The sequence below is a fragment of the Peromyscus leucopus genome, chromosome 10, assembly GCF_004664715.2.
Source record: "Peromyscus leucopus breed LL Stock chromosome 10, UCI_PerLeu_2.1, whole genome shotgun sequence".
Taxonomy (NCBI): domain Eukaryota; kingdom Metazoa; phylum Chordata; class Mammalia; order Rodentia; family Cricetidae; genus Peromyscus; species Peromyscus leucopus.
In genome coordinates, this window is record NC_051071.1 from 54,545,865 (window position 1) to 54,569,800 (window position 23,936).

Consider the following 23,936-nt stretch of genomic DNA (forward strand, 5'->3'; position numbering starts at 1 on the left):
AGAACAACAAATTTTACCAGTTCGGTCAACTTAAGAATAGTTTTCAACATCTGGGAAAAAAGGGGAATGGGCTGACAGGGTATAGCTGTACAAGCTGGGGGATTACATGCTAAGGCATTTTGTCACACACACACATTATATATCACAATATATCTATACCTTTATCTATATATATTAAGCATAGTAATTGAAAACTTAAATGTAATGTTAACCATCACATTACCAGAGTCTGAACCTGGGATTCACATGGTAGATCACCTCGTGCAAGTTGACCTCTGACCTCCATGCACATGCCATAGCGTGCCTGCCCTGACTCATAAATAAATGTGATTAAAATAATTTTTGAAGTTGGAGCAGGGAGGAAGGGGGGGAATATCAAGGATAAAGATGAGAACATTCTCTTGGCAAAATCTTTGTTTTGGTATCTTAGAGCAGTTTCAGCTCTGACTGTGGACTTATTGTATTTTCTACTGTCCCTAAAAGGCCTGAAACTGTATTATAATAACATCAGCTCTCACAGTTTGTTTGAAGCTTGAGGAAGGATTTAGAAATAGACATTGTTTGCTTTTGAGATTTCCATATTCTAAGAGGAGACAAGAACAGAAGGAGGAAATCTGGCTATTTCTAAGAGTGGGAAGGCTGAAGGGATAACTTGATTGTAAATCAGACTTCACATTGCTATCTACTTCTGTACTAGTTACTTTTCTGGTGTGATGAGCAAGGGAACTTATAGAAGAGTTGACTTGGGTTTATGCTTCTAGAGGAATGAGAGCCCATCATAGCAGGGAAGTAGAGTCCGTGGCAGCTGGAATAGCAAGCTGAGAAGTCACATTTGTGGAAGCAGAGAGAGGGGGGGAGAGGGAGAGAGAGAGAGAGAGAGAGAGAGAGAGAGAGAGAGAGAGAGAGAGAGAGAGAGAGAGGAGAGTAACTGGGAATGGCACGAGTCTTTAAATTCTCAAAGTCCATCTCCAGTGACAAACTTCCTCCAACAAGACCACACCCCCTAAACCTCCCCCAAACAGGGCCACCAACTGGGGACCAAGGGTTCAAGTACCTGAGCCTCATAGTGATCATTCTCATTCAAACTAGCACAGTTTTTTTCTTCTTATTTTATTTTATTTTTATTTTACAATGCCATTCAGTTCTACATATCAGCCATGGGTTCCCCTATTCTCCCCCCTCCCACTCCCTCCCCTAACCCCCCATTCCCACCTCCTCCAGGGCAAATCCTCCCCCGAGGACTGCGATCAACCTGGTAGACTCAGTCCAGGCAGGTCCAGTCCCTTCCTCCCAGACTGAGCCAAGTGTCCCTGCATAAGCTCCAGGTTTCAAACTTCCAACTCATGCAATGAGCACAGGACTTGGTCCCACTGCCTAAACTAGCACAGTTTTTATCTGTTCAAACACTATTCCTTCTTAAAAGCTTTTTTAGAACATACACCATAAGCCAATATCCATGGTTCTTTTCAGTTTATATTCAGGAAATCTGAGACTGCAGAAGAGGCAGAGGGAAATCAAATTCAGCTACTAAGATTAATAAGATCATGGATTCAGTCAGCAAAACTAAGTCTTAGAATGAAACCTACCCTGCTGATAAAATGATTTAGGATTTCCTGGCATTCAGAACTGTGAGGAAAAAGAAGTCATATTGTTTAAAGTACTCAGTCTGTTGTGTTTGTTTTAATACCCCGAGTGAACCAAGACACACATGAGTGCATGTACACACACACACACACACACACACACACACACACACGCACTCAGGGTGGGAGAGGCAGGTTAAACAAATAATTCAAAAGAAATACTTGACCATGATAAATATAAACTGTGGGACAAATAATACGTGAGCAATAAAGAGGGTAACATGTTAGCTGAGCTGGAAGGACAGGAAAAAAATACGCTGGAGATTCTGGGGATCTGAATGTGGATATTGGCCAACAAAGCTTCCATTTCTACAGAGCACCTTTGACTCCTAGGCAGCAGCTGACTGGCCCCTGGGCACCTATGTGTCATGAAGATAACTACAGTTCTGAGAGAGAGTAGAAGCCTCGAGATGCATGGTTTCCCAGTTGGGGTCTGACTTGTTCTCTAGATCTTTAGCCTGCTCCCCTCCTCAGTCCCTGCATGCTTTATTCTCAATCTTTTTCTCATTTTTCTTTCCGCCTCTTCTCTAGGTCCCAGCAGATGACTGCCCTTCCCCTACATACCTTTATCTAGCCAGTCACCAAACTGTGGCAGCCACATTCAAGTCATCTTTCTCCTTCTCTTCTCCCACGCCATCACCACAGTCCAGGATTTCTTCAAGTCTCTCCCTAATTGTGTGCAGTGGCCTCCCCATGACCTTTCTAAGCCTGATGATGTCACACTTCTGCTTAAACGTGTAGTGTGCCTCTCTAGATTGCGGGGTTAAGTTTAGATGCCTTTTTAAAAAAAAAATATATATATATATATTATATATATATTTTTTTAAGATTTATTTATTTATTATGTATACAGAAGAGGGCGCCAGATCTCATTACAGATGGTTGTGAGCCACCATGTGGTTGCTGGGAATTGAACTCAGGACCTCTGGAAGAGCAGTCGGTGCTCTTAACCTCTGAGCCATCTCTCCAGCCCCTAAAAAAATATTTTTAATTAAAATATAATTCCATCATTTCTCCCCTTCCAACTCCTTCTGACACCCCCTCCCCCAGTGATGTTTTTCTGTTAGCACATCCTGCCTCTCAGTACTCCCAATCTTTCATCCCCCAGATCCATTCACATTCCTTCAGCTCACACCAAACTGTCTTCTGACTATTCTGTTACTTTACATGCTCTTTTCCTTTATTTGGAATCTCCTTCCCCTTTCAACCAAGTTTTCCTTTTCCTTCAAGATTTAGGGCCAGTATTACCTTTTCCAGGAAACTTCCCCCCACCCCGGATCAACTCAGCTTATGCCCGTATTTTATACAAGTTTTTGCTGTGATTTCCATTTACTCTATCGTCTCTCAGGTTATGTTCATATTCTCCATGCCAAGCGTAGTGCCTGTCACCTAGCGGATTTCACAAGAGCTTGAAAGAAACTAAATCACAGGGGTTAGAGAATCCCTGTCTGGAAGGATCATGGATATTTCGGTAGCTTCTGTATACGGAAGCAGATTTTTGAGGTTTGGAAGCCGGCAAGGAGAATCGACCGAGTCCTGGATGGGACGAAAATTGCTTCACCGGGTTTCACTTCTTAGATCTGTCTCTAGGCCAATTGGCCACTAGGGCAGGTGGAACCCAAACCAGAAGAAAAACTGCATTTCCCGTCATGCCTCTGGAAACAACTCCCGGTGACCCTCAACGTCCCCCACCTCCCTCGCACGGAACCGAAAGGGGCACTTCCGGTTCTGCAACACCCGGGAGCCGGGCGGCGTTGGTCGGCCCTTGAGGGCCTCGTTCGGAAGCTCCGCCCTCGCTTGGGTCTTTTCTAAAAAGACAGCGTCGGTCTGGACCGAGTGGGACAGGTAGCACCGGGGTGCCGTGGGGGGCTCCGGGGCCGTGTGCTGCACGGGGCCGGGAGGCCCCGTTGCTCCGGAGTCTTGGGGTTCCGGCGGGCTCGGGAAGCGGGTCGGACGCTCGTCGCCCCGGCACTGACGTTTTATCTGCTCTTCTTTTTCTCTGCCGTCTCAGCGTCCCGGGCTCCCTGCGTGTCTCCCATGGCGGATACGACCCCGAACGGCCCCCAAGGGGCGGGCGCAGTGGTGAGTGAGCGGCCTGGTCTCCCGGCTCCGTCCGCGGGGGTTGGCGAGGAGCAGGAAGTGGTGGAGAGGGGCTGGAGCCTTCTGGAAGCCGCCGCCCGCGGGGCTGGGGGGAGGGAGTGGCGTGGGGCTCCGAGTGTGCTTCCAAAAGCGACACCGCCGCCGGCCGCCAGCCTGTCTGCGGGCACACGGGGCCTCCCCGCGCCTGCCCACAGCCCAGCCTCCCCGGTTGTGTCTCCTCCGGTCGTCCCAGGGTTGAAGGTGCCATCGGAGGCAGAGGCTTCCACCCACACCCCTCGTGGTGCGCGCAGTCGTGCCCTTTGTACCTGCCTTAAGCCCTTTTAAGAAAGTTCGCAAAGGGGAGAGCGGCGTGTTTTCTTCTTCAATTGGTCGTCTCCTAGCAGGAATACTACTCCCCTTTTGTAAACTTGATAACTGAAAGTGTTGTCTTGTACTGCACTAGCCGAGATACCTTGTCATTTAGTCCTGAAACCGAATTTTTGATTTTTTTTTTTAAAACATTTGACAGCACCTCTGTATACACACACCTATTTTGCTGACCCATTTGACATTCTTGCTAACCCACAAATGCTAAGTAGGTGTATTCGCCTCTCCACGCCATTTGGGAAGGTTAACACTGATGGTAACCTAATGCGTAGTTCATGTTGTCCATTGGCGCTTCCCCTCCTTGGGGCTCAGCTATTGTATGTGTTAGTCTTACCTCTCGACTCTCAGTCAACGGAAGTTCCTCTTTGGGTTTTGAAGACACGGGTAGTTGCAGTGTCTAGACCTGTTTTGCAGAGTGATCCAGAAACTGGAGTTACATGACTGATTGTGTCCTCAAGACAAGAACCATTTTATGTTGACTCTGTTTGGGGGATTCAGGTGTGATGTTTAAGGTGATGCCTCAACTGGTTCACCATTGTAAAAATACAGTTTTCCCCTTTATAATTTAAACTGTCTATCCTAATACTTTGAGACTGTGAATAATTTGCCCTCAAGTGTTTAATCCAAAGATCCATTAAAATAATTTGGGGGGGAGTGGTTGGAACCGTATATATCAGACAGTTCACACTTAAAAACTTAAACCACCATGTGCCTTTTAAGCTGCTGTATTGTGTAGTAGAGCATACCTACATCAAGAAGACCCAGATGAGGGACTGGAAAGATGGGCTCAGTGTTTAAAAGTGAATGCCGCTTTTTCAGAGGACTCTAGTTCAGTTCTTAGCACCTACCAGCTGCTCACAAGCCCCTGTAACTCCCAGATCTTCTGGTCTCCATAGGTCACTTTATACACCACACAGATGTATTCACATACACATAACACATAATTAAAAGTAATAAAAATGAATCTTTAAAAAAAGATGCCTGAAAAGGATGATTCAGTGACTTACTGAGGAGTGAAAACCCTACACAGATACTTATTTTGTTGGGTGGAATGTATAGAGATCAGAGGAAAACCTACGATAGTCAGTTCTCTGCTTCCATGGTGGTCTCAGGGTTCAAATTCTAGTCACCAGTCTTGGCAGCATGGGCTGGACTGTCTGTATGGCCCATCAAATGGATTTTAAAGAGAATACTCTAAAGAAACTGAACATAGCAAGCTAGAGTCAGCCTTGCATTTGACTGCTGCTGTAATCAGTTAAGTTTAGAGGCATCACAGTATAATAGCTAGATCTCAATAGAATAGGCTAGCAGCGTGTTTTATATTCTTGATGTTGCTAGTATGTAATTAAAAGGCATGTAATAATGCCCTTGAATTTTAAATATACTTGTATTTTTCCTAAAAAAAAATTTTTACACATGCAAAATCCAGAATGAAATTGCTTAAAAGTAGTATTTAAAAACATCAGATAGATGCATGAATGTGTTTTAAAATCAGTTTATTGGAAATACCAAGTAGAAGAAAAAAATTCCATCACATGTAATGAGGATATGTATTATGAGACTTCTGTTTATATACCCACATATGTTTGTATCTTGGTATTAACTATTTTTGAATATTGTAGTTAAAAATATAAAAGCCTCTTTAGAAATGGATATGAGGTCTATGTAAGTGATAAAGCAGATTTTAAGTTCTTGCTTTCATGATAAGCTTAATCTAGGTCCACGGATAACAGGGTCAAGCTTGTGCCTGTAGTGGATGCAGAGAGTCCTATGATCTGAGAAGCAGGTACCATTTCATACTTGACAGGCATGTTTTGAGTGCCCTTCTGCATGTCCATGACAGATAGTCTGCAGACTGATGACTTCAGCACTAACTCCTGCAATGATTTTACCTCTCTCTTTGTACTGGTTTATTTAATCCAAACCTATTATTTGATGCCTTACTCAGTTCTGGGGCCTATTTGGGTTTGCGATTTTTCTAAGAATAGACATTATAGTTCTCTTGAGAGCCATTTGTTCTTATTTAATGTTGTTTTAAAATAGAGCCATTATTGTAAATATTGAAATAGCACAGAAAATTTTGTACAGTTGAATTACTGTCCTGATTTTTTTTTTCTGAAAGTGCTTCTTTTTTTTTTTTTTTTTTTTTTTGGTTTTTGGAGACAGGGTTTCTCTGTGTAGCTTTGTGCCTCTCCTGGAACTCACTTGGTAGCCCAGGCTGGCCTCGAACTCACAGAGATCCGCCTGGCTCTGCCTCCCAAGTGCTGGGATTAAAGGCGTGCGCCACCACCGCCCGGCTCTGAAAGTGCTTCTTATACCTTCCACAGCATATATGTGAAGAAGCAGTTACGTACCATGAGTTTCCACTTAATAATCTAAAAAGCAGATGTTGCAAGCTGGTTCTTAAAATAGCCTTCATAGGAATAAAAGTGTATAAATTGTCCTTAACATAATATTTTTCTTTTCAAATCTAGCAATTCATGATGACCAATAAACTGGACACAGCAATGTGGCTTTCTCGCTTGTTCACAGTGTACTGCTCCGCTTTGTTTGTCCTGCCTCTTCTTGGGTACGTATTACCATGTTTCTGACTCAAGTCGGTATGTGTGAAATGCTATTTAGCTTTAGGAATTGTTGAAATGTAAATGGCATAAAACTAATGCACACAAGCCCCATTCATATCAGCAGTGATCTAGTAATACCAGTTGGGGGATGCTTTATTGTGGTTGGACTGCTCATTGGCAGCCATGGTTTTTGCAGTTCTTACTTTTTTAACTTGACAGAGTGAATGCTTTATATTATACAGTTAGATGTGTATTTGAAGTGATGTTTCCCAGAATGTGGAGTACATTCGTGTAATTTATTTTCTATTGACAATTAAATGATTTAGGTGTTGTGCAATTATGATGCAATTCACAAAGGAGGAAGAGCCCTGGTAGCTGTTGATGTCTCACGATAACTTTTCCTCTGGTAATTTTCAGGTTGCATGAAGCAGCAAGCTTTTACCAGCGTGCTTTGCTGGCAAATGCTCTCACCAGCGCTCTGAGGCTGCATCAGAGATTACCACACTTCCAGTTAAGCAGAGCATTCCTGGCTCAGGCCTTGTTAGAGGACAGCTGTCACTACCTGCTGTATTCACTCATTTTCGTCAATTCCTACCCCGTTACAAGTATCCTTTTCATACTCATGACAGTGAAACTGCCAGCTAAACATGTAGGAGATGTCTTGATTGTTTTTCTGTTGGAAGGATACAGTAATGATGTTCCATGAAGCTTGTTTGTTTGGCTTTTAGTCCGTCATTTGTGTGGAGCTGTATTAATATCAACTTTCTGTCCCCAAAATTTGAAATCTAAACTCTGTAGAGCTGTTTTGGGAATTTAGACTTAGTCTCTCAATATTCTTGCCTTGTAAGCCTAGCAGATATTTAACAATTAACATTCAAAGCACAAGGTTATACATGAATTTAGTATTTAGATCTTTATTTCATACTTCATATTCATATTTCAATTAATTCCATATCCTGGTGGGAATATGCAAATTTTTCAAAAACATGCAAGTTATTTACATGTATGAGGGTTTTGCCTATATGTATGTATGCACAACATGTGTGCTTGATGCCTGTGGAGATCAGAAGAGGGTGTTGAAACCCTGCAACTGAAGTTGTAGGCAGTTGTGAGCCACTGGGTGGGTGATGGGAAATGAATTTAGGTCCTTTGTAAAAGCAGCCAGTGTTCTTAACCCACAGCCATCTCTCTAGCCCTACAGATTTGTTACTTGAAAAAAAGTTTTTGGCTACCCCAGCTACCAGTGACCTAGGAACAAAAGAAAATTAATCTTGTGAAAATAATGTGCTATAATGTAAAATAGAAAGTAAGGACATGAGCCAAGTGTGGTAAGCCTGTAATCATAGCCGTGGGAGGCACAGGAGGGTTAAAGCCAGCCCGGGTTACATAGCTAGTTTCAGGTCAGCCAAGATTACGTAGTGTGACTTTGTCTCAGAGCAAAACCAGGCTAGCAAGGTGACTAGCAGGTTAATTCTTAGGAGTCGGGGAAGAGAAGTGGTGAGCAGTGACGAGCCCATCAATAGTAAATGCTAATCTTATTCCTAAAGAAATCCGGAATTGGGGTATATGCAAAGGTGGCCCAGAGGAATACTACAGATGTATTTGAGCCTTTATTCTTTGTTTGTTTGTTTGTTTGTTTGTTTGTTTTTCGAGACAATTTCTCTGTGTAGTAGCCCTGGCTGTCCTGGAACTACGCTTTGTTGACCAAGCTGGCCTTGAACTCATAGAAATCTGCCTCCCAATTGCAGGGATTCCTTTGTTCTTAATGTGGTATATTGTCCTTATTCTGTCAGTGACTGGCACTTAATAAAATAGTAGACTTTTCACTCCTTGCCTTTCTAAATAATTTTTTTTTTTTTGAGCTGAGGATCGAACCCAGGGCCTTGTGCTTGTTAGGCAAGTGCTCTACCACTGAGCTAAATCCCCAACCCCTCTAAATAATTTAAAAGTGACATTGAACCAGGCATGTAATCACATGCCTGTAATCTCGTCACTTGGAAAGTGAGGGTAGGAAGTCAAGGCTAGCCTGGGCTTTTGTGAGACCCTGTCTCAAAACCAAAAGTTGGAAAAAATAAAGTGACATCAAAAGCTAAGATGAATCTCTTAAGGATTTGTGAACTGTAGACAATTAGAGGAGATAAAGTACTCATTTCAAGGCTCCGTGGTGGCTATGTGGTCATTTGACAGAGGATGAAATTTGGCCTAGGAGAATGAGGTTTGTGAAAACCAGGACTGGAGCCCAGATATCTTGACTCCTGTTGGAGGTTATACTTTGGCACTGCCTCTGTTACTGAATTAGACTTCAAGTCTGGGGGTGTCAGAGTTTAAGTTGAATTTTTTTTAAGCTTTAGCAGAGTTTCACGTAGTCCTTAAAAATGAGAAGTTTCTAAGTTTCAAGTTTTAAAGGAGTCTGATTGTTAAAAAGTCTTAAATTGGAGCCAGACGTGTATCCCTGGAATCCTAGCACCTGGGGAGCTGTGGCAAGGAGGAGTGAGAGTTTGAGGCCAGTGTAGGCTGCAGAGGAGGATGCATGTTTCTGTTTAGTCTTCTAATGTGTGGGGGGGCATAGCTGCTCATTGACTAGAATGAGTGAGTCAAGGTGATAATGAGTTTGATACTCAGATTATTAGCAGTTAGCATTTCCAGCTAGGCCATACCTTCACCTAGTACAGAAAAATAGTGATTCATTTCTAGTGCTGATGTTACTATCGATAACATTTCAAGGCTAGTGTTTATGCCATTCATCATTGATAGTCATTCATGTAAATACTTGGCAAGTTTTTTTATTATTAACCTGGCAAAAATTGGAGTGGATCCATTTCATTTTTTTTTTTTTTTTTTGAACAATTGAGCTGGGTAGCAATGGTGCACGCCTTCAATCCCAGGGAGGCAGAGGCAGGCCGATCTCTGTCATCTCAAAGCCAGCCAGGTCTACAGAGTGAGTTTCAGGACAGCCAGGGCTACATAGAGAAACCCTATCTCAAAAAAGAAAAAAGAAAAATTGGATGAAAATTGTGTATTTACCTACAGTGTAAGGTAGGTAAATATTGGACTTAATATGAAAATTTAAAGCCAATAAGACCTATGGTAGATTTTTATATAAGCTGAAATTTATAGTCTTTTTTACAAATTCAGTATGAATTTTTTACAAATTCAAAATGTTAAAAAAAAAAAGCATTCAGGTATATGTCCTCAAAGTAATGGAATTTAAGCACATTACTTTGACACCTTTGTCTGCAATGTAGACTCTTATAAAGGCACTGTAGAAGATTTTCTGTGTTTAAGACCAAATTAGTGCGCTGGAGAGATGGCTCTTAGCGCTCATAGTGTCCTTGCAGAGGATCCGGGTTTGGTTCCCAGCCCCACATTAGGCAACACACAACTGCCTGTAATTCCAGTTCCAAAGGATCCATCCAGTCCCACTGACCTCCAAGGGCGAGCGTGCATGTGTGTGTGTGTGTGTGTGTGTGTGTGTGTGTGTGTGTGTGTGTGTGTGTGTGTGTGTGTTGAACATTAACTCGTGCAGGTACATACACATAACTAAAAATAATAAATAAATCCTAAAGAAACAAAATGACCAATTGGCCAATGTGGGGTGAAAACTATATTCAGTCATTTAGGTAGCTTACATTTTCGCTTTGCTTAGCAGATATTTGTGGTGCTTTATTAGAAATGTTTTTGACTTCCCAGATGGATGGTAAGATTTAGAAAGTGAGGCCGGGCGGTGGTGGTGCACGCCTTTAATCCCAGCACTCGGGAGGCAGAGACAGGCGGATCTCTGTGAGTTTGAGGCCAGCCTGGGCTACCAAGTGAGCTCCAGGAAAGGCGCAAAGCTACACAGAGAAACCCTGTCTCGAGAAACCCTGTCTCGAAAAACCAAAAAAAAAAAAAAAAAGATTTAGAAAGTGAGGAAGTTTACTTCTTCCTATGAGGTAGAACTTCATTTGATTCAAAGTCTGGCTATGAAAGAAAATCCATTCCACCAAACTCACTGTCAGGTGTACTTAGCTCTCTTTGCATGCAGCCAAAAAAAAAAGTGTGCATGGGCTTACAGTACTCATTGACTTCAAAGCTTTCCTTAATTGCTTCTCCAGTGAGTATTTTCCCAGTCTTGTTATTTTCTTTGCTTCATGCTGCCACATACACTAAGAAGGTCCTTGATGTAAGTAAAACTGTTTGTTTCTTTGCCTTTTACATTGTCCATAGTTAGTGTGGCTTGGAGTTTCAGACATTTTTTCCCCATAAACTTGATAGAAATTTTTTTAGTGATTTGAAAATTTTAAATTTAAAGATTATATTGTTAAAGTGTTATAAAACAGCATCTTGCCGGGCGGTGGTGGCGCACGCCTTTAATCCCAGCACTCGGGAGGCAGAGGCAGGCGGATCTCTGTGAGTTCGAGGCCAGCCTGGTCTCCAAAGCGAGTTCCAGGAAAGGCGCAAAGCTACACAGAGAAACCCTATCTCGAAAAACAAAAAAACAAAAAACAAAACAAAAAACAAAACAAAAAAAACAAAACAAAAAAAAAAACAGCATCTTTTGGGCTTTTGTAGACGCTTTTGTAGAAAGGATTGTTCTTAAAATTTTCTTCCGGTTCCCTGAAGTTTGAAATATACATCTTCATTTAAAAAACTTATAACTTGCAGAGTGCTGGTGGCACATGCCTTTAATCCCTTTAATCCCAGCACTCAGGAGGCAAATGCAGCTAGATCTCTGAATTCAAGGCTAGCCTGGTTTATAGAGCAAGTTCCAGGACAGCTAGGGCTGTTACACAGAGAAACCCTGTCTCGAAAACCAAACCAAAATCCTATTACTCTAAGTTTGATGAGCTGGCAGAGATCTCCTGCTGTCACTCTGACTTACTGCATGAGTATAACCATACTGAGTGGTTGTATAGTGACATTAAGAGCTGCTTTCATCAACTTTTTTTTTTTCCCCTGGTCTGGGATGTTCAGCAATCAAATTAAGCAGACATGCTGTATTTATACTTAAATTTGAATTAAAATACCAGTGTAAGTTTTTTTGTTTTGTATGTTTTTTGGGGGGGGAGGGGTTTTTTTTTTTTTTTTTTTTTTTTTTTTTTTTTTTTTGAGACAGTCTCCATGTAAGCCAAGCAAGCCTTGAATTCAGAGATCTACCTGCCTCTCCTTCCTGTGGTGGCACACACCTTTAATCCCAGCACTTGGGAGGTACGTGGTGCCATTCTAAAGAGACGTCCTGAGCACCCTCATATTTTGGTGTTAGGGTGATTAGTGAGTTATTAAAGGTGTCGTGTTACTTCTAATGCTTGTTTCCTTTTGTTTTAGGCAAAGGGTTCAAATAGTTTACCTCTGCTGAGATCTGTCTTGGATAAATTAAGTGCTAACCAACAAAATATCCTGAAGTTCATTGCTTGCAATGAAATATTCTTGATGCCTGCTACAGTTTTTATGCTCTTTAGGTAAGAACTCAGACATGCTTGTTTTGAAGATTGACAAGTGAACAGAAAGATGTCAGATTGCATCCTGCTTGAATCAGCAAGTGCAGCATGTACCCTCAGGTAGAGCATTCCAGATGCTCTAGTAGAAGCATTGCACCATGGGAGAACCAGGTGCAAATGCTTTAACAGGCTTTGGAAATCATTTTTCTTTGACATTTTCATGCATGTGCATATTGAGTGATGGTCATTTTTACCTTCTCATGGCCCCATTACTCTCTCCCCTTCTCTTTTCTCTTGTTGAAATCTTTCTTCCCTAGAAGCTCCCCATACTTAGATGTCTTTTTTGATTATTAATTAAATTTATTTGTTGACAATTTAATACATGTATGTAGTGCATGTAGTTATTCTCCCCACCCACTTATTTTCCTTTTGTCCTTCCTTTTCAATCCCTATTCCTTCTTACAAGTCCTTTTCCTATAGTATGTTTTTTTGTTATCCACTGTGTTAAATCAGGGCCATCTGTGTGACCAGGGTGTGGAACTATCCATGGCAGCCTGGTGGGCTCACCAGTGAGTGTAGAACTGAAGACAGGGACTCCTCTTTCCCCAGTATCCATGAGTAGCCCTGGGACAGGAAATTTGTCTTTACACCCGTGAAACATCATTTAACCCTTGGAGATTAATTTTTGATTTTTGAAAATTAATTTAAAAAATACTACATATAGAAGAGTCTTCTGCCTTAGTAAGGGTTACTATTGCTGTGATAAAACACCATGACTAAACCAACCTGGGGAGGAAAGGAATCATTTGGCTTATGAGTCCATATCCCAGTTCATCATCAAACGAAGTCAGGGCAGAAACTCCCAACATGGCAGGAACCTAGAGGCAAGAGCTGATGTAGAGGCCATGGAGGGTGCTGCTTACTGGCTTGCTCCTTCTGGCTTGCTCAGCCTGCTTTCTCATAGAACCCAGGACCACCACCAGTCCATGGTGGCTCCTCCCACAGTGAACTTCCTGCATTGATCACTAATTAAAAAAGTACCCTACAGGCTTGCCTGCAGCTCGATCTTTGGAGGCATTTTCTCAACTATGGTTCCCTGCTCTCAGATTACTGTAGTGTCTGTCAGTTGACATAAAACTAGTCAGCACAGTCGTGAAGTCTAATTCAGCTCATTCTTGCCTTTTTTGAGGTGGTATAAGGAGACATTTTGAAAGATAGTCTTACAGTAACAATTGCCTACAGTTGTTTCCATATTTTGTTTGTAATCTGGAAATAATAGAGAAAACTTCTTTTGAGAGGTAGACTATCACAGCAGTGTTAGTCTCTCCATTGGTAATTTTGCATTTGATTTTAATCATGTACATATCTACCTGGATGCTTGCTTTTAAATTTTAGTTTTATAGATAAGCTAATAGGGGTATCTAATCTATTGGCTTCTCTGGGCTATGTTGTCATCAATGAAGTTCATGACCGAGCAAAGGAAAAAAAACCTTCCACAATATTTTAAATAAGGTTACTATTTTATGTTGGACTGGAATTTTAGCTGTGTTGTGCCTCATATGGCCTCACAGGCTCCAGGTTGGACACACTTCTTTTCTAAAAGAGTAGTTTATGATGAATTCTAGTTGTGGTTCTGTGTTCTCTGTTCAAGAGTAAGCAGTTCTATATGTGCATTTGTAATCCATTTAGAAAATACATAGCTGGTCGAGGTGGTGCCTGCCTTAAATCCCAGCTCTTGAGAGACAGAGGCAGGTGGATCTTTGTGAGTTTGAGGCCAGCCTGGTCTGCTGAGTGAGTTCCAGGGCAGCCAGGGCTACACAGAGAAACCCTGTGTTGAAAAATAGAGAGAGAAGAGGAAAATATATCTGTAGAAAGTATAGTTTGTGGGTGTAGCTTTATTTGCTTATTATATTTACTGAGTGCCATAGTTGCCATAATGCATGAATTTTTAGAGTTAATGTTTTTTTTTTAAATTTTATTCATAGTTTATGTATGAGTGCTGTACGTATATACTTGCATACCAGAAGAGGCATCAGATCTTATTATAGATGGTTGTGAGCCACCATGTGGGTACTAGGAATTGAACTCAGGACCTCTGGAAGAGCAACTAGTGTTCTTAACCGCTGAGCCATCTCTCCAGTCCTGTTTGTTTCTTTTAATGATTATTCATTTGCTCTGTTGAATTAGTATGTTCCATTTTATTATGTTTTTAGTTTTCCAAATATTGATGTAGTAGATACCTTTCTTAGTTTGCTTATATCTGTATACCAACAATGGTTTCTTTAACGTAGATATCAGAATTAATTTTTCTATGTTTAAGTGTACTTTGTGTTTAATAGACCATGTCAAAATGTTCTTTAAAATGTCTGTGTGTTTGTCTAGGCCCAGGCCTGTAATCCCAGCATTGGGAAAGCTAATGCAAGAGATTTTAAGTGCTAGGCCAGCTTAGGCTGCATAGTAAGACTCTTGTCTAGGAAAAAAGTTTATATACTTGTTTTTCATTGTACAAGTTATTGTTACAGAGTGTAAAACTTTATACTTTTTAGTCTTTGTTGACTGATCAATGAAGTTTTTATATGCCTGACAGTTGGTTTTATTTTTAATTTTGTTCTTTCCTGTGCTAAGGATTGAACTCAGGTCCTGGCACTTCTTCGTAAGCACTCTGCTATTGAACTGTACTACTCTCAGTCCAATTTTACCTTTTCCCCCCCTTATTTTGAAACAAGGGCTCACCAAATTGCCTAGGCTGGCCTTGGATTTCCAATCCTGCATCCTCCTCCTGAATTTCTTTTTTCTTTTTTCTTGTTTTGTTTTTTCCAGACAGGATTTCTCTGTGTAGCCCTGGCATCCTGAAACTCACTTTGTAGACCGGGCTGTCCTTGCACTCACAGAGATCTACCTGCCTCTTCTTCCCTGCTGGGATCAAAGGTGTGCACCACCATACCTAGCTGTGAAAATGTTTTAAATAGGTTCTCTGGACCTGGACTGCAGTTGATAAGACTTTTAACTTGTTTCTGAGCCTTGAATTTTTCTCATTGAAAAGGAAATATTGCCTGGCATATGTAAGGCTTTGTGTTTAACCTCTAGCACTGAAACAGAGTAGTAATTGAAACAGATAAATAGTGAAAATCCATTTCCTAAGTGTTGATTATAGGATTTGATGCAGCTCTGCTTGTAAATTATTCAGCTCTAAAGCTTACACGCTAAAGTTTAGCATACTAACATGAAACCTAATTTTAGAATTATAGTAGGTTTTTACTTTATTGATCCTTAACTCAATTGAGCTCATTAAGACTTTTATTTAACACTGTGGACAAAGTTGTTATCTTAATTTTCAAGAGTAGAGTTTACCAGAAATACATTTAAAGATAATTTTTTCACTAGAATTTATTTCTTTAACAAACGTGTGTGTGTGTGTGTGTGTGTGTGTGTGTGTGTGTGTGTGTGTGTAGATACCAGAGGTTGACATTAGTTGTCTTCCATTATCACTCTCCAGACTCTCACTGAACTGGAAGTTCACCATTTGCCTGCTCTGGCTAATCAGCAAGGCCCTGGCATGTGAACTCCTGTTCGCATGCATGTGCAGCAGGCACTTTAGCTACCCAGTCATCTCCCTAGTCTGCAGCTCCACACTCAGCTTGTCTGTATTCCTCTTCCTCCTAGCTTCTGGTGATTACTGTTTTACTCTTCCTTGAAACAGCTTTGCTAGCAACTGCATTTGAGTGAGTGTTTAATTTTTCTATCTCAGGCTTATGTACTTTTATGTGTGTGATTGTTCAGCCTGCATGCATATGTACTGTGTGCATGCCTGGTGCCCACAGAGGCCAGGAGAGGCCCTGGAACTGGACTTAGGGATAGTGGTGAGCTGCCGCGTGGCTTCAGAAGCCAGACCTGCATGTTCTACAAGCGTAGGAACTGCTAACTGTTGAGTCCTTCCTCCAGCCCCACACTTGTCACTTCCAGTTCCGTCCATTATTTTCCCACTATAAATGATAGTGTCTCGTCCTTTTAAGACTGGTTAGCATTCAACCGTGTATGTATACTTGGGAATATGTAGCAGGTGTCTTTATTCATTCCTCGCTGATAGATACTTCAGTTGATTCCATATTTTGGCTGTTGTGAGTAGTGATGAAGTAAACATGGAGTGCATAGATCACATTGATAATACTGATTTCATTTCCTTTGGATACTTGCTTAGAAGAGGAATAGTTGGATCATGAGGTAGTTACATTATTTGTTCATTCCCGTTTTCCATAATGTTTGTACTACTTTACATTGCCACCACTCATGCATACTTTTCCCCTCTACATCCTCATCCGTGCTCTTTTTTTTTTTCTTCTTATTTTCATAATTGTTCTTCTGATGGATGAATCTGTAAGCTGCTTTGAGTAACATGTTTTAATATTTTTTATGCATAAACAAGGGAGATTTTTCTGGTTTTGTATTTATTGGTTTCATATAATTTTAATTACTTTAATGAATTAAAATCATTTTATGAAGTTTATTTATTTTGTCTTTGGGGATCAAGCCCACAGCTTCGACACATGCTAGACAAGTGTTCCTCCACTGAGCTATGTCCTCAACCTTCCATGTGCAATAGTATATTGTGTATAGAATACTTAATGCTTTAAGTGTGTGACTTAATATAACCCAAACTATAAAATTAAAATACTCGTGCTCTCACTAGTCTTTCTGTGCTCCCTCCCTTCATGGCAGATGCACTATCTGATTAGTAGAGGCTGTATTACTTAGAGCTCTGTATTGAACGATAAACCTACATTCTTGACTTGACCTCACATGTGCATGCACAGATGTGCAAAGACAGATGGTCATTGGAAGTTTGTTTACTTCTCTGCTTCTTTTCTTACATTTTCTTCAGTTCCTCTCTTCCCTTCTCCCTCCCTTTCTGCTTCCCTACTTTCCTCCCTCCCCTCCATGTTTTAGATTTTTGAGACAAGGCCTTGTTTTGTAGCCCAGGCTCATCTTGAGGCAGTCCTCCCACTTCTACTTTTTGAGTACTAGGATGCTGAGACATAAGCACCCTGTTGTGGTTTTTGTTTGTTTTGAGGGGGTTTAGTCCTCAAAACAGAATCCTCAGGTGCTTATAGGAAGTTTTGCGTGGTAAGCAGAAACTGCCAAGCTACACCCTCAGCTGTAGCTTTATTTCTTATTGTATCCTAGAGCCACCCTAAGCATTCAAACAAGGGAGGCTTGGTAGTCATAGTAGGAAGATAAGATAGAATGCTTGAAGTTGTAAAAGGAACTGGATAGTTTGCATGTTATATTCATATTACATGTTAATAGAAGTTAAAGTTGGTTAACAACATATAAGGTGTTCCTCATTTATATTTTTTGGGTATGTGCAAGGACAGTACATGCTGTTTTGTCTCACATTCATAGTAGTGTTACACTCTAGAGCAGTAAATAGTGAGCTATTACACGATGAGCACTGTGTTAGTGTTAGTCATTTTGTTGTACACTTGTGTGCATGTTCCTAGAAGAATAGATTAAGGGGAGTGTTTTGTGAATTTCATCAGAGACTAACTTGGATGGTGGGAAACTGAGTTTTCAGTGAACGTTTTCTATATTTTCATTGTTAAATATTTATTTTTTTATTTTTTATTATGTATACAGCATGTACGACTGCAGGTCAGAAGAGGGTACCAGATCTCATTACAGATGGTTGTCAGCCACCATGCGGTTGCTGGGGACTGAACTTAGGACCTCTGGAAGAGCAGTCAGTGCTCTTAACCTCTGAGCCATCTCTCCAGTCCCTAAATATTTGTTTAGATTGTTAAAATTTTGTTTGATTATTTGTTGGGCAAAATGTATATAACATTAAGTGATAAGCTTATAATCATGTAAATTATTTTTATTATGAAAGTATTGTACAAATTAGAAGAAAGGGTTAAAAATACTAAGCTCTTTTTAAAAAAAGATTTTAAATGTTTTTATTTTCTTTTCTACACCAGGATCTCATTATGTAGCTGTGGCTGTCCTGGAACTCACATAGATTCTCCTGCCTCAGCTTCCCAATTTAAATATTTAAAGCCATTAAACTTGTCTTTAAAAATATTTTTTAATGCATTTATTATTTCTTTGTATGTATGTGAGCACATACGTATAGGTCATAGGACAACTGGGAGTCAGTTCTCTCCTTCCATCATGTGGGTTCCAGGGTTCTGTCTCAGGTCATCATGCTTGGCATCCAGCACCTTACCTGCTGAACCATCTCTCTGGCTCACATTCTGCTTTTTTTCAAAGTTACTCTGTGGGTTTTTCTATGTTTTTGTTTTTTTCCTTTTGTTTTTTTAGGACTGAGTCCCTTATAGGCAAGCTAGCTCAAACTCACTATATGTTTAAAAATGACCATCTTCCTCCATTTTTCAAGTGCTAGGTTTATAGGTGTGCTCCACTGTCTGTCCGTTATATATTTTTCATGGCCAGGATTTTTGAATGACTAACTAGGATATTATTTACTAACCCTACTGCTTCACTGTGTCCACGTGAACTTGGAGTGTATACCCAGTTCATCCTCCCGCCCTCCTTTGTATCCAGAGTCTTATGCGTGCCTAGTACATGCTCTATCTAGCACTGAGCCATGTCCATAGCTCCATTCCTGTTTTGTTTTTAGTTATTTGAGTGTCTTTTTTTGGTTTTTCGAGACAGGGTTTCTTTGTGTAGCTTTGGTGCCTTTCCTAGAACTCACTCTGTAGCCCAGGCTGGCCTCGAACTCACAGAGATCTGTCTGCCTCTGCCTCCCACTTGCTGGGATTAAAGGCATATGCCACCACCACCTGGCTATTTGAGTGTCTTAATCTAGGTAGTTTGTAGGAAATAATTCCAGACTTAGAGTTTCATAAAACACATACATACTTGCCTCTTGAGGTATTAGAATTATGGTTTTTTAATCAAGAACACTAATTACTATAGGCTCTGTCAGTATATTATTTAGTTGATATAGTTTTGAGTTTTTATTTACTCATAAAATGAGGCATTCTTAGCTTGGATGTTTATTAAGATTTAAAACTTAATTTCAGGTGGGCATGGTGGTGTACACATGTAGTCTTAGCCTCCAGAATGCTGCGATGGGAGGTTCAGGAGTTCTAGGACAGCCTGGGTTACATATTGAGACCCTGTTTCAAAAGAACAAAACATTGAGCCCACAAGATGATTGGGCAGGTGCAGACACTTGCCTTCCAAGCCTGGCTCTCAGTTTGATCCCTTGGTTTGATCCCTGGAACCCAAGGAAAGGTAGAAGGAGAAATCTGACTTTGCCCTCTGACCTTTACACACACATGCCCACATATAACAGCACACACACACACACACACACACACACACTAACAATGAATAATTTTTAAAAATACCAACAAAAACCTTGCTTTTTTTTTAAATCAGTTCTCTGCTAATTATAGAGATAATATTTTCTGAGTTTTAGTAATTAAAATTTTAATATATGGATATATTTATAAAAACTTAAGTAATAGCATTTTGCTCTTTTCCAGTCATCTGTACCTTCTGTTTTCTTGTAAGAGTAATTTGTGCGTAGATCAGGTAATTGTTACTGACCATATGATGAAGACACACATATTCTCCTTTTAAATTGCTTGTAACTTTTGAATGTATATAGGAATTGTAATGTGTACTCATCACCCTTGTATTTGTTTATTTCAGTGGCCAGGGAAGCCTGCTGCAGCCTTTTATATACTATAGGTTTCTCACTCTTCGTTATTCCTCTAGAAGAAATCCATATTGTCGGTAAGCTGTGACTAGCTTCAATCTGTTTTGTTTAGTATACTGTCCAGATGTAGTGTTGATTACTCTTGAAAATTCTTAATAGTTTAGAACTTAGAAGGAAGAAATATCTTTGAAATTTAAGTTGTTGGCTTTAAGACTAGCTGGGGTTAGTGAAGACGTAGTTGTATGAACTGATTCTTCATTTACAGGTTCCCATCCTGATAAATTCGCTCTTAAGTGGAAAATACACTGAATACACCTGCCTGCCCCAGCAAACAGCTTAGCAGCACAGTGCTCCATGGAATGGCCCTTGTTACTGGAGCTGCAGCTATCTGCTGATACTGCTAGCCTTAGAAAAGATTGAAACCTGAAGTATGTTGCTGAGTGCGTAACACTTTTGCAGCAGCATAAGTAAAAACACTGGAGGCTACACCACTCAAGGATGGGGATCTTATATTTCTTTTTAGAAATTGAAGCCAGAGTTGTTTTTTTTTTCATCTTTTAAGGTTCTAATGCTTAGGAAATATGTGACTTTCTTAATTGAAACAAAGACCATAGTTAAAGTAGTCACAGGTCAATATATAGCGCTCTCTCCTTATGTGCACTGTAGCTTCCTATACTTCTGTTACATGGGGTCTAAAAAGCTCATAGCCAGGGGAGGGGTACACATCTGTAAACCCAGCGCTCTGGAGTCCAAGGCAGTTGAGGAATATGTCCAGTGTTGTCTCCATTAACTTCATTATAGCACTGAAACTCCTAATGTAAGGAAAACTTCTGAGAGAACATTTATTTATTTAAAGAAACAGTATGTGGCCTGGTATGGTGGCACATGCCTTAATTCCCACACTTGGGCAGTAGAGGCAGGTGGATCTCTGTGGGTTCGAGGTCAGCCTGGTCTACAGCATGAGTTCCAGGACAGCCAGATCTACAAAGAGAAACCCTCTTTTGAAAAACCAAAAATAAAAAAACAAAGTAAAGAAAGATATGGTGTGTGGATTGCACGTTACGTAATTTTTTGGTCTTTTTAAGGATGAATTGAATTTGTCTGTAAAATGTGAAAACTGAGTGGTAAAGAAAAAATGTAGGGCTGGAGAGATGGCTCAGAGGTTAAGAGCACTGGCTGCTCTTCCAAAGGTCCTGAGTTCAATTCCCAGCAACCACATGGTGGCTCACAACTATCTATAACGAGATCTGGTGCCCTCTTCTGGCCTGCAGACATACATGCAGACAGAATACTATATACATAATAAATAAATAAATCTTTTTTAAAAATGTAGATAATCCCTTTTAGATATAACCATTGTTTTTGAAAGTGCTTTTTCTTACTTCTCAACTCAAAAAGACACTGGATTTTGAGAATGTTGTCTGATGAGATGGGAATCTTCCTGCTACCCTGGCTGGCCTTGAAATCCTAGGCTCCCTACCTCCTGCACTTGTACCTGAGGGCTGGATAGCTGTGCATGGGTTCTCCTTTTGTATATTCTAGGTGTATTCTAGGTTCATCTTTGACTTAAATTTTTGTTGTTTTTCAACACAGGTTTCACTGTGTAGCTCTGGCTTTTCTGGAACTTACTATGTAGACCAGGCTGGCCTCGAACTCAGAGATCTGCCTGCCTCTGCCTTGCAAGTGCTGGGACTAAACGTGTGCACCACCACACCCAGCTACTTCTTTAAGTTCTTTTTGGTCACCTTTTTTCTCAGCATTATTTGTATTCATTGCCTTGTTGTTGTGTTTCTGAACACCACTATTTTATCTTCCAGAAACTTGTTTAATGAACTGAGGATTGTTGTGGAGCACATTATAATGAAGCCCTCCTGCCCACTGTTTGTGAGAAGACTTTGTCTCCAGAGCATTGCCTTCATTAGCAGACTGGCACCAACAGTTGCGTAGTTTAACCTCTAGTTAAGCTGTGTGTAGAAGATAGCATTAGTAGCTGGTAATTCAGATAGGGGTCTCAAATGACAGGTCTAACACCGACCTCAGTTCAATTTACATGATTTACATAAGTGCATCTCAGTGCAAAAATAATCATTTTCCTGGCATGTTAAATCAAGCCTTTAACAGTTTCTGAGAAAATTTTACTGTACATTATTGTTTGTGGTTATGTAAATTTGTATTTAGTGATAAATGTTACTAAATTGTTTTAGATGCTGCTATGCCTACATCATGAAATACATTTATTTCTTTTAAAAAGAATTCTGAAATTTGTTTCACCCCAACCATTAACCCAAGTTATGTCTGGAATGAGTTCATTATGGTAATAGATGAATTCAGTATATTTTGAGACAGTATTTTTTCCATTCAGTAATTTTGGTTGAGAATTTCACAGAAGCACATTCCCCTGCAGTTTCATTTCACATTCAACTTGTGCTGCTTTGCTAGGACAGATGTGTTTAGCCTGCACCATTACAAGGGAAATTCTCTATTTATTTTATGACCTGCTAAGCTTTCATTTCCATCAGTCCATCGGTGGCTTTGATGGTGTTTGAAAACGGCTTGGCTGTAAACCTGTTTTGGATTAGCTGTTTGGGGTCATATAACCATGTACTCTAGAAGGTGGTAGTGAAACAGCGTTCCTTTGAGACACCTACTGAGTAACTTTGACGAATGTCCCCAGATAGGTATCAGTGTTGCTGTAGTGTGGAGAAACACCTAGTTCAGTGTCTTGACTCCAGTTTTCTTGGTTTCTTAGGCTTGAAAGGTCCTAGAAATTTGCAGCAGCAGTTCTGATGCCTTTGAAAGGATGTGATTGAAGATTGAGCATGTGATTACACTTGTATGTTCTGAAATAATGAAGACTATTCTGTAGATTACATGTTTATCCAGCAAATATGATTCAAAAGGTTAAATGGAAAGGTTTATAGGTAAGGCAATTAATGGGGAATAGTTGAGGGGGATACTGGGTGGTTCAGCCTGGTAATGCATACATGAGGTTGGGGGGGTTAGATGTATACTGCATCTGTGATTGGGGCTGGATAATATGTTCAAGTCTTTTAATTGAGATTCCATCAATTCCTTTATAGAAGTCATTTTGATCCTTATTACTGTTGCATGATTGGAAATACTTAAAACAATGCACAATTTTAGTATAGAGTAATGTAATGTTGTGGTCTTTTTTTGTACCCAGTTCTCTTCTATCTGCATGTAATTTGGATTTCTCAATACATTCATTAGTAGCTTGTAACATCAGTTTTCTTTTTGTTTAAGCTCCTAATCTATAGAAAGGTGATAGTGTTGGGGTAGACTTCCAGAAAATACTACATGACAGCTTAGCTTTAACCAGCTACTTTTACATTTTTATAATATTTATCTACCAAGTTGGAGAAACAACTTGATAATATCCTGTTGTTGATTTTTTTAAATGTATGTGCCTAGCCTCCTTATCACTATATATGTAATCTGATGGTTTTAAAAATACAACTTTGTAGAGCAATAAAGTGACTGTAATGTTATGTAAACATGCTGATTTCTAAGATGTTTTAAAACATTGTCTTGAGTGACATCGAGTTCTGGCAGCTAAAGGAATATTTATTTTGAATTTTCTCTCTCTCTCTCTCTCTCTTTTTCAATCTGGAACATTTTAGATTTATAAGAGGTTCAGAATAGTGCAGAGTTCCCATGTACCTCTTAACTTGTCTATTTTTATATTAGCATCTTTTAATTAGTAAGACATTTATGCAAAGTAAGATAATAACCTTGGATTAACTAAAGTACAAAATTTATTTGAATTTCACCAATTTTTCTGTCTTTTGTGTGTGCTGTATTTGTACCTGGATTGCCTTTTATGTTTCAAGGTGTATAAGTGAGTTTTAGATCTTTATAATATTGGTCAAAATATTTCCTTAGAGGAGCTAATTCATGCTGGCTTTAACAATGTAATTTCCAATGTTTAATGATATAAATTAAGTCTTTTTAATGATACTGCGGAATTACATTATTTCTGATACACCCGTGCTTGAATGGAAATATAGATTTGTTCCTTAAAGGAAGGTGCAGAATATAAATAATATTCTCAAACCCATGAAAAGGCAAATTTTATAATTTGAACATTACTAGATGTTTACAAACTAGATGATTACTAGTTTGCATGAAATTGTAGTTAGAA

The 23,936-nt window shown here is 40.0% G+C and overlaps 1 protein-coding gene across 2 annotated transcripts; it reads left to right on the plus strand.

Moving 5' to 3' along the window:
* The first annotated feature begins 3,345 nt into the window (after nt 1-3,345).
* Nucleotides 3,346-23,752, plus strand: Tmem33 (transmembrane protein 33). Of its 2 annotated transcripts, XM_028882271.2 has the most exons (9): nt 3,346-3,488; nt 3,655-3,725; nt 6,584-6,678; nt 7,091-7,278; nt 10,768-10,835; nt 11,978-12,111; nt 19,768-19,851; nt 21,592-21,712; nt 22,524-23,752. In XM_028882271.2, the coding sequence occupies exons 2-9, from the start codon at nt 3,681-3,683 to the stop codon at nt 22,527-22,529; spliced, it is 741 nt and encodes a 246-aa protein (XP_028738104.1). In that variant the 5' UTR covers nt 3,346-3,488; nt 3,655-3,680; the 3' UTR covers nt 22,530-23,752. The 2 variants fall into 2 exon arrangements, with proteins under 2 accessions (XP_028738104.1, XP_028738103.1); XM_028882270.2 differs by having other exon boundaries at nt 21,592-23,752.
* The last annotated feature ends 184 nt before the right edge of the window (nt 23,753-23,936 follow it).

What these genes read in the sequence shown, in the direction of transcription:
- Tmem33 (XM_028882270.2), top strand. Translation starts at nt 3,681, where the DNA reads ATGGCGGATACGACCCCGAACGGCCCCCAAGGGGCGGGCGCAGTG. An exon ending in ACAGTTTTTATGCTCTTTAG is followed by an intron (nt 12,112 to 19,767) that starts GTAAGAACTCAG and finishes TGTTTATTTCAG; the next exon opens with TGGCCAGGGAAGCCTGCTGC. An exon ending in AGAAGAAATCCATATTGTCG is followed by an intron (nt 19,852 to 21,591) that starts GTAAGCTGTGAC and finishes TTTATCTTCCAG; the next exon opens with AAACTTGTTTAATGAACTGA.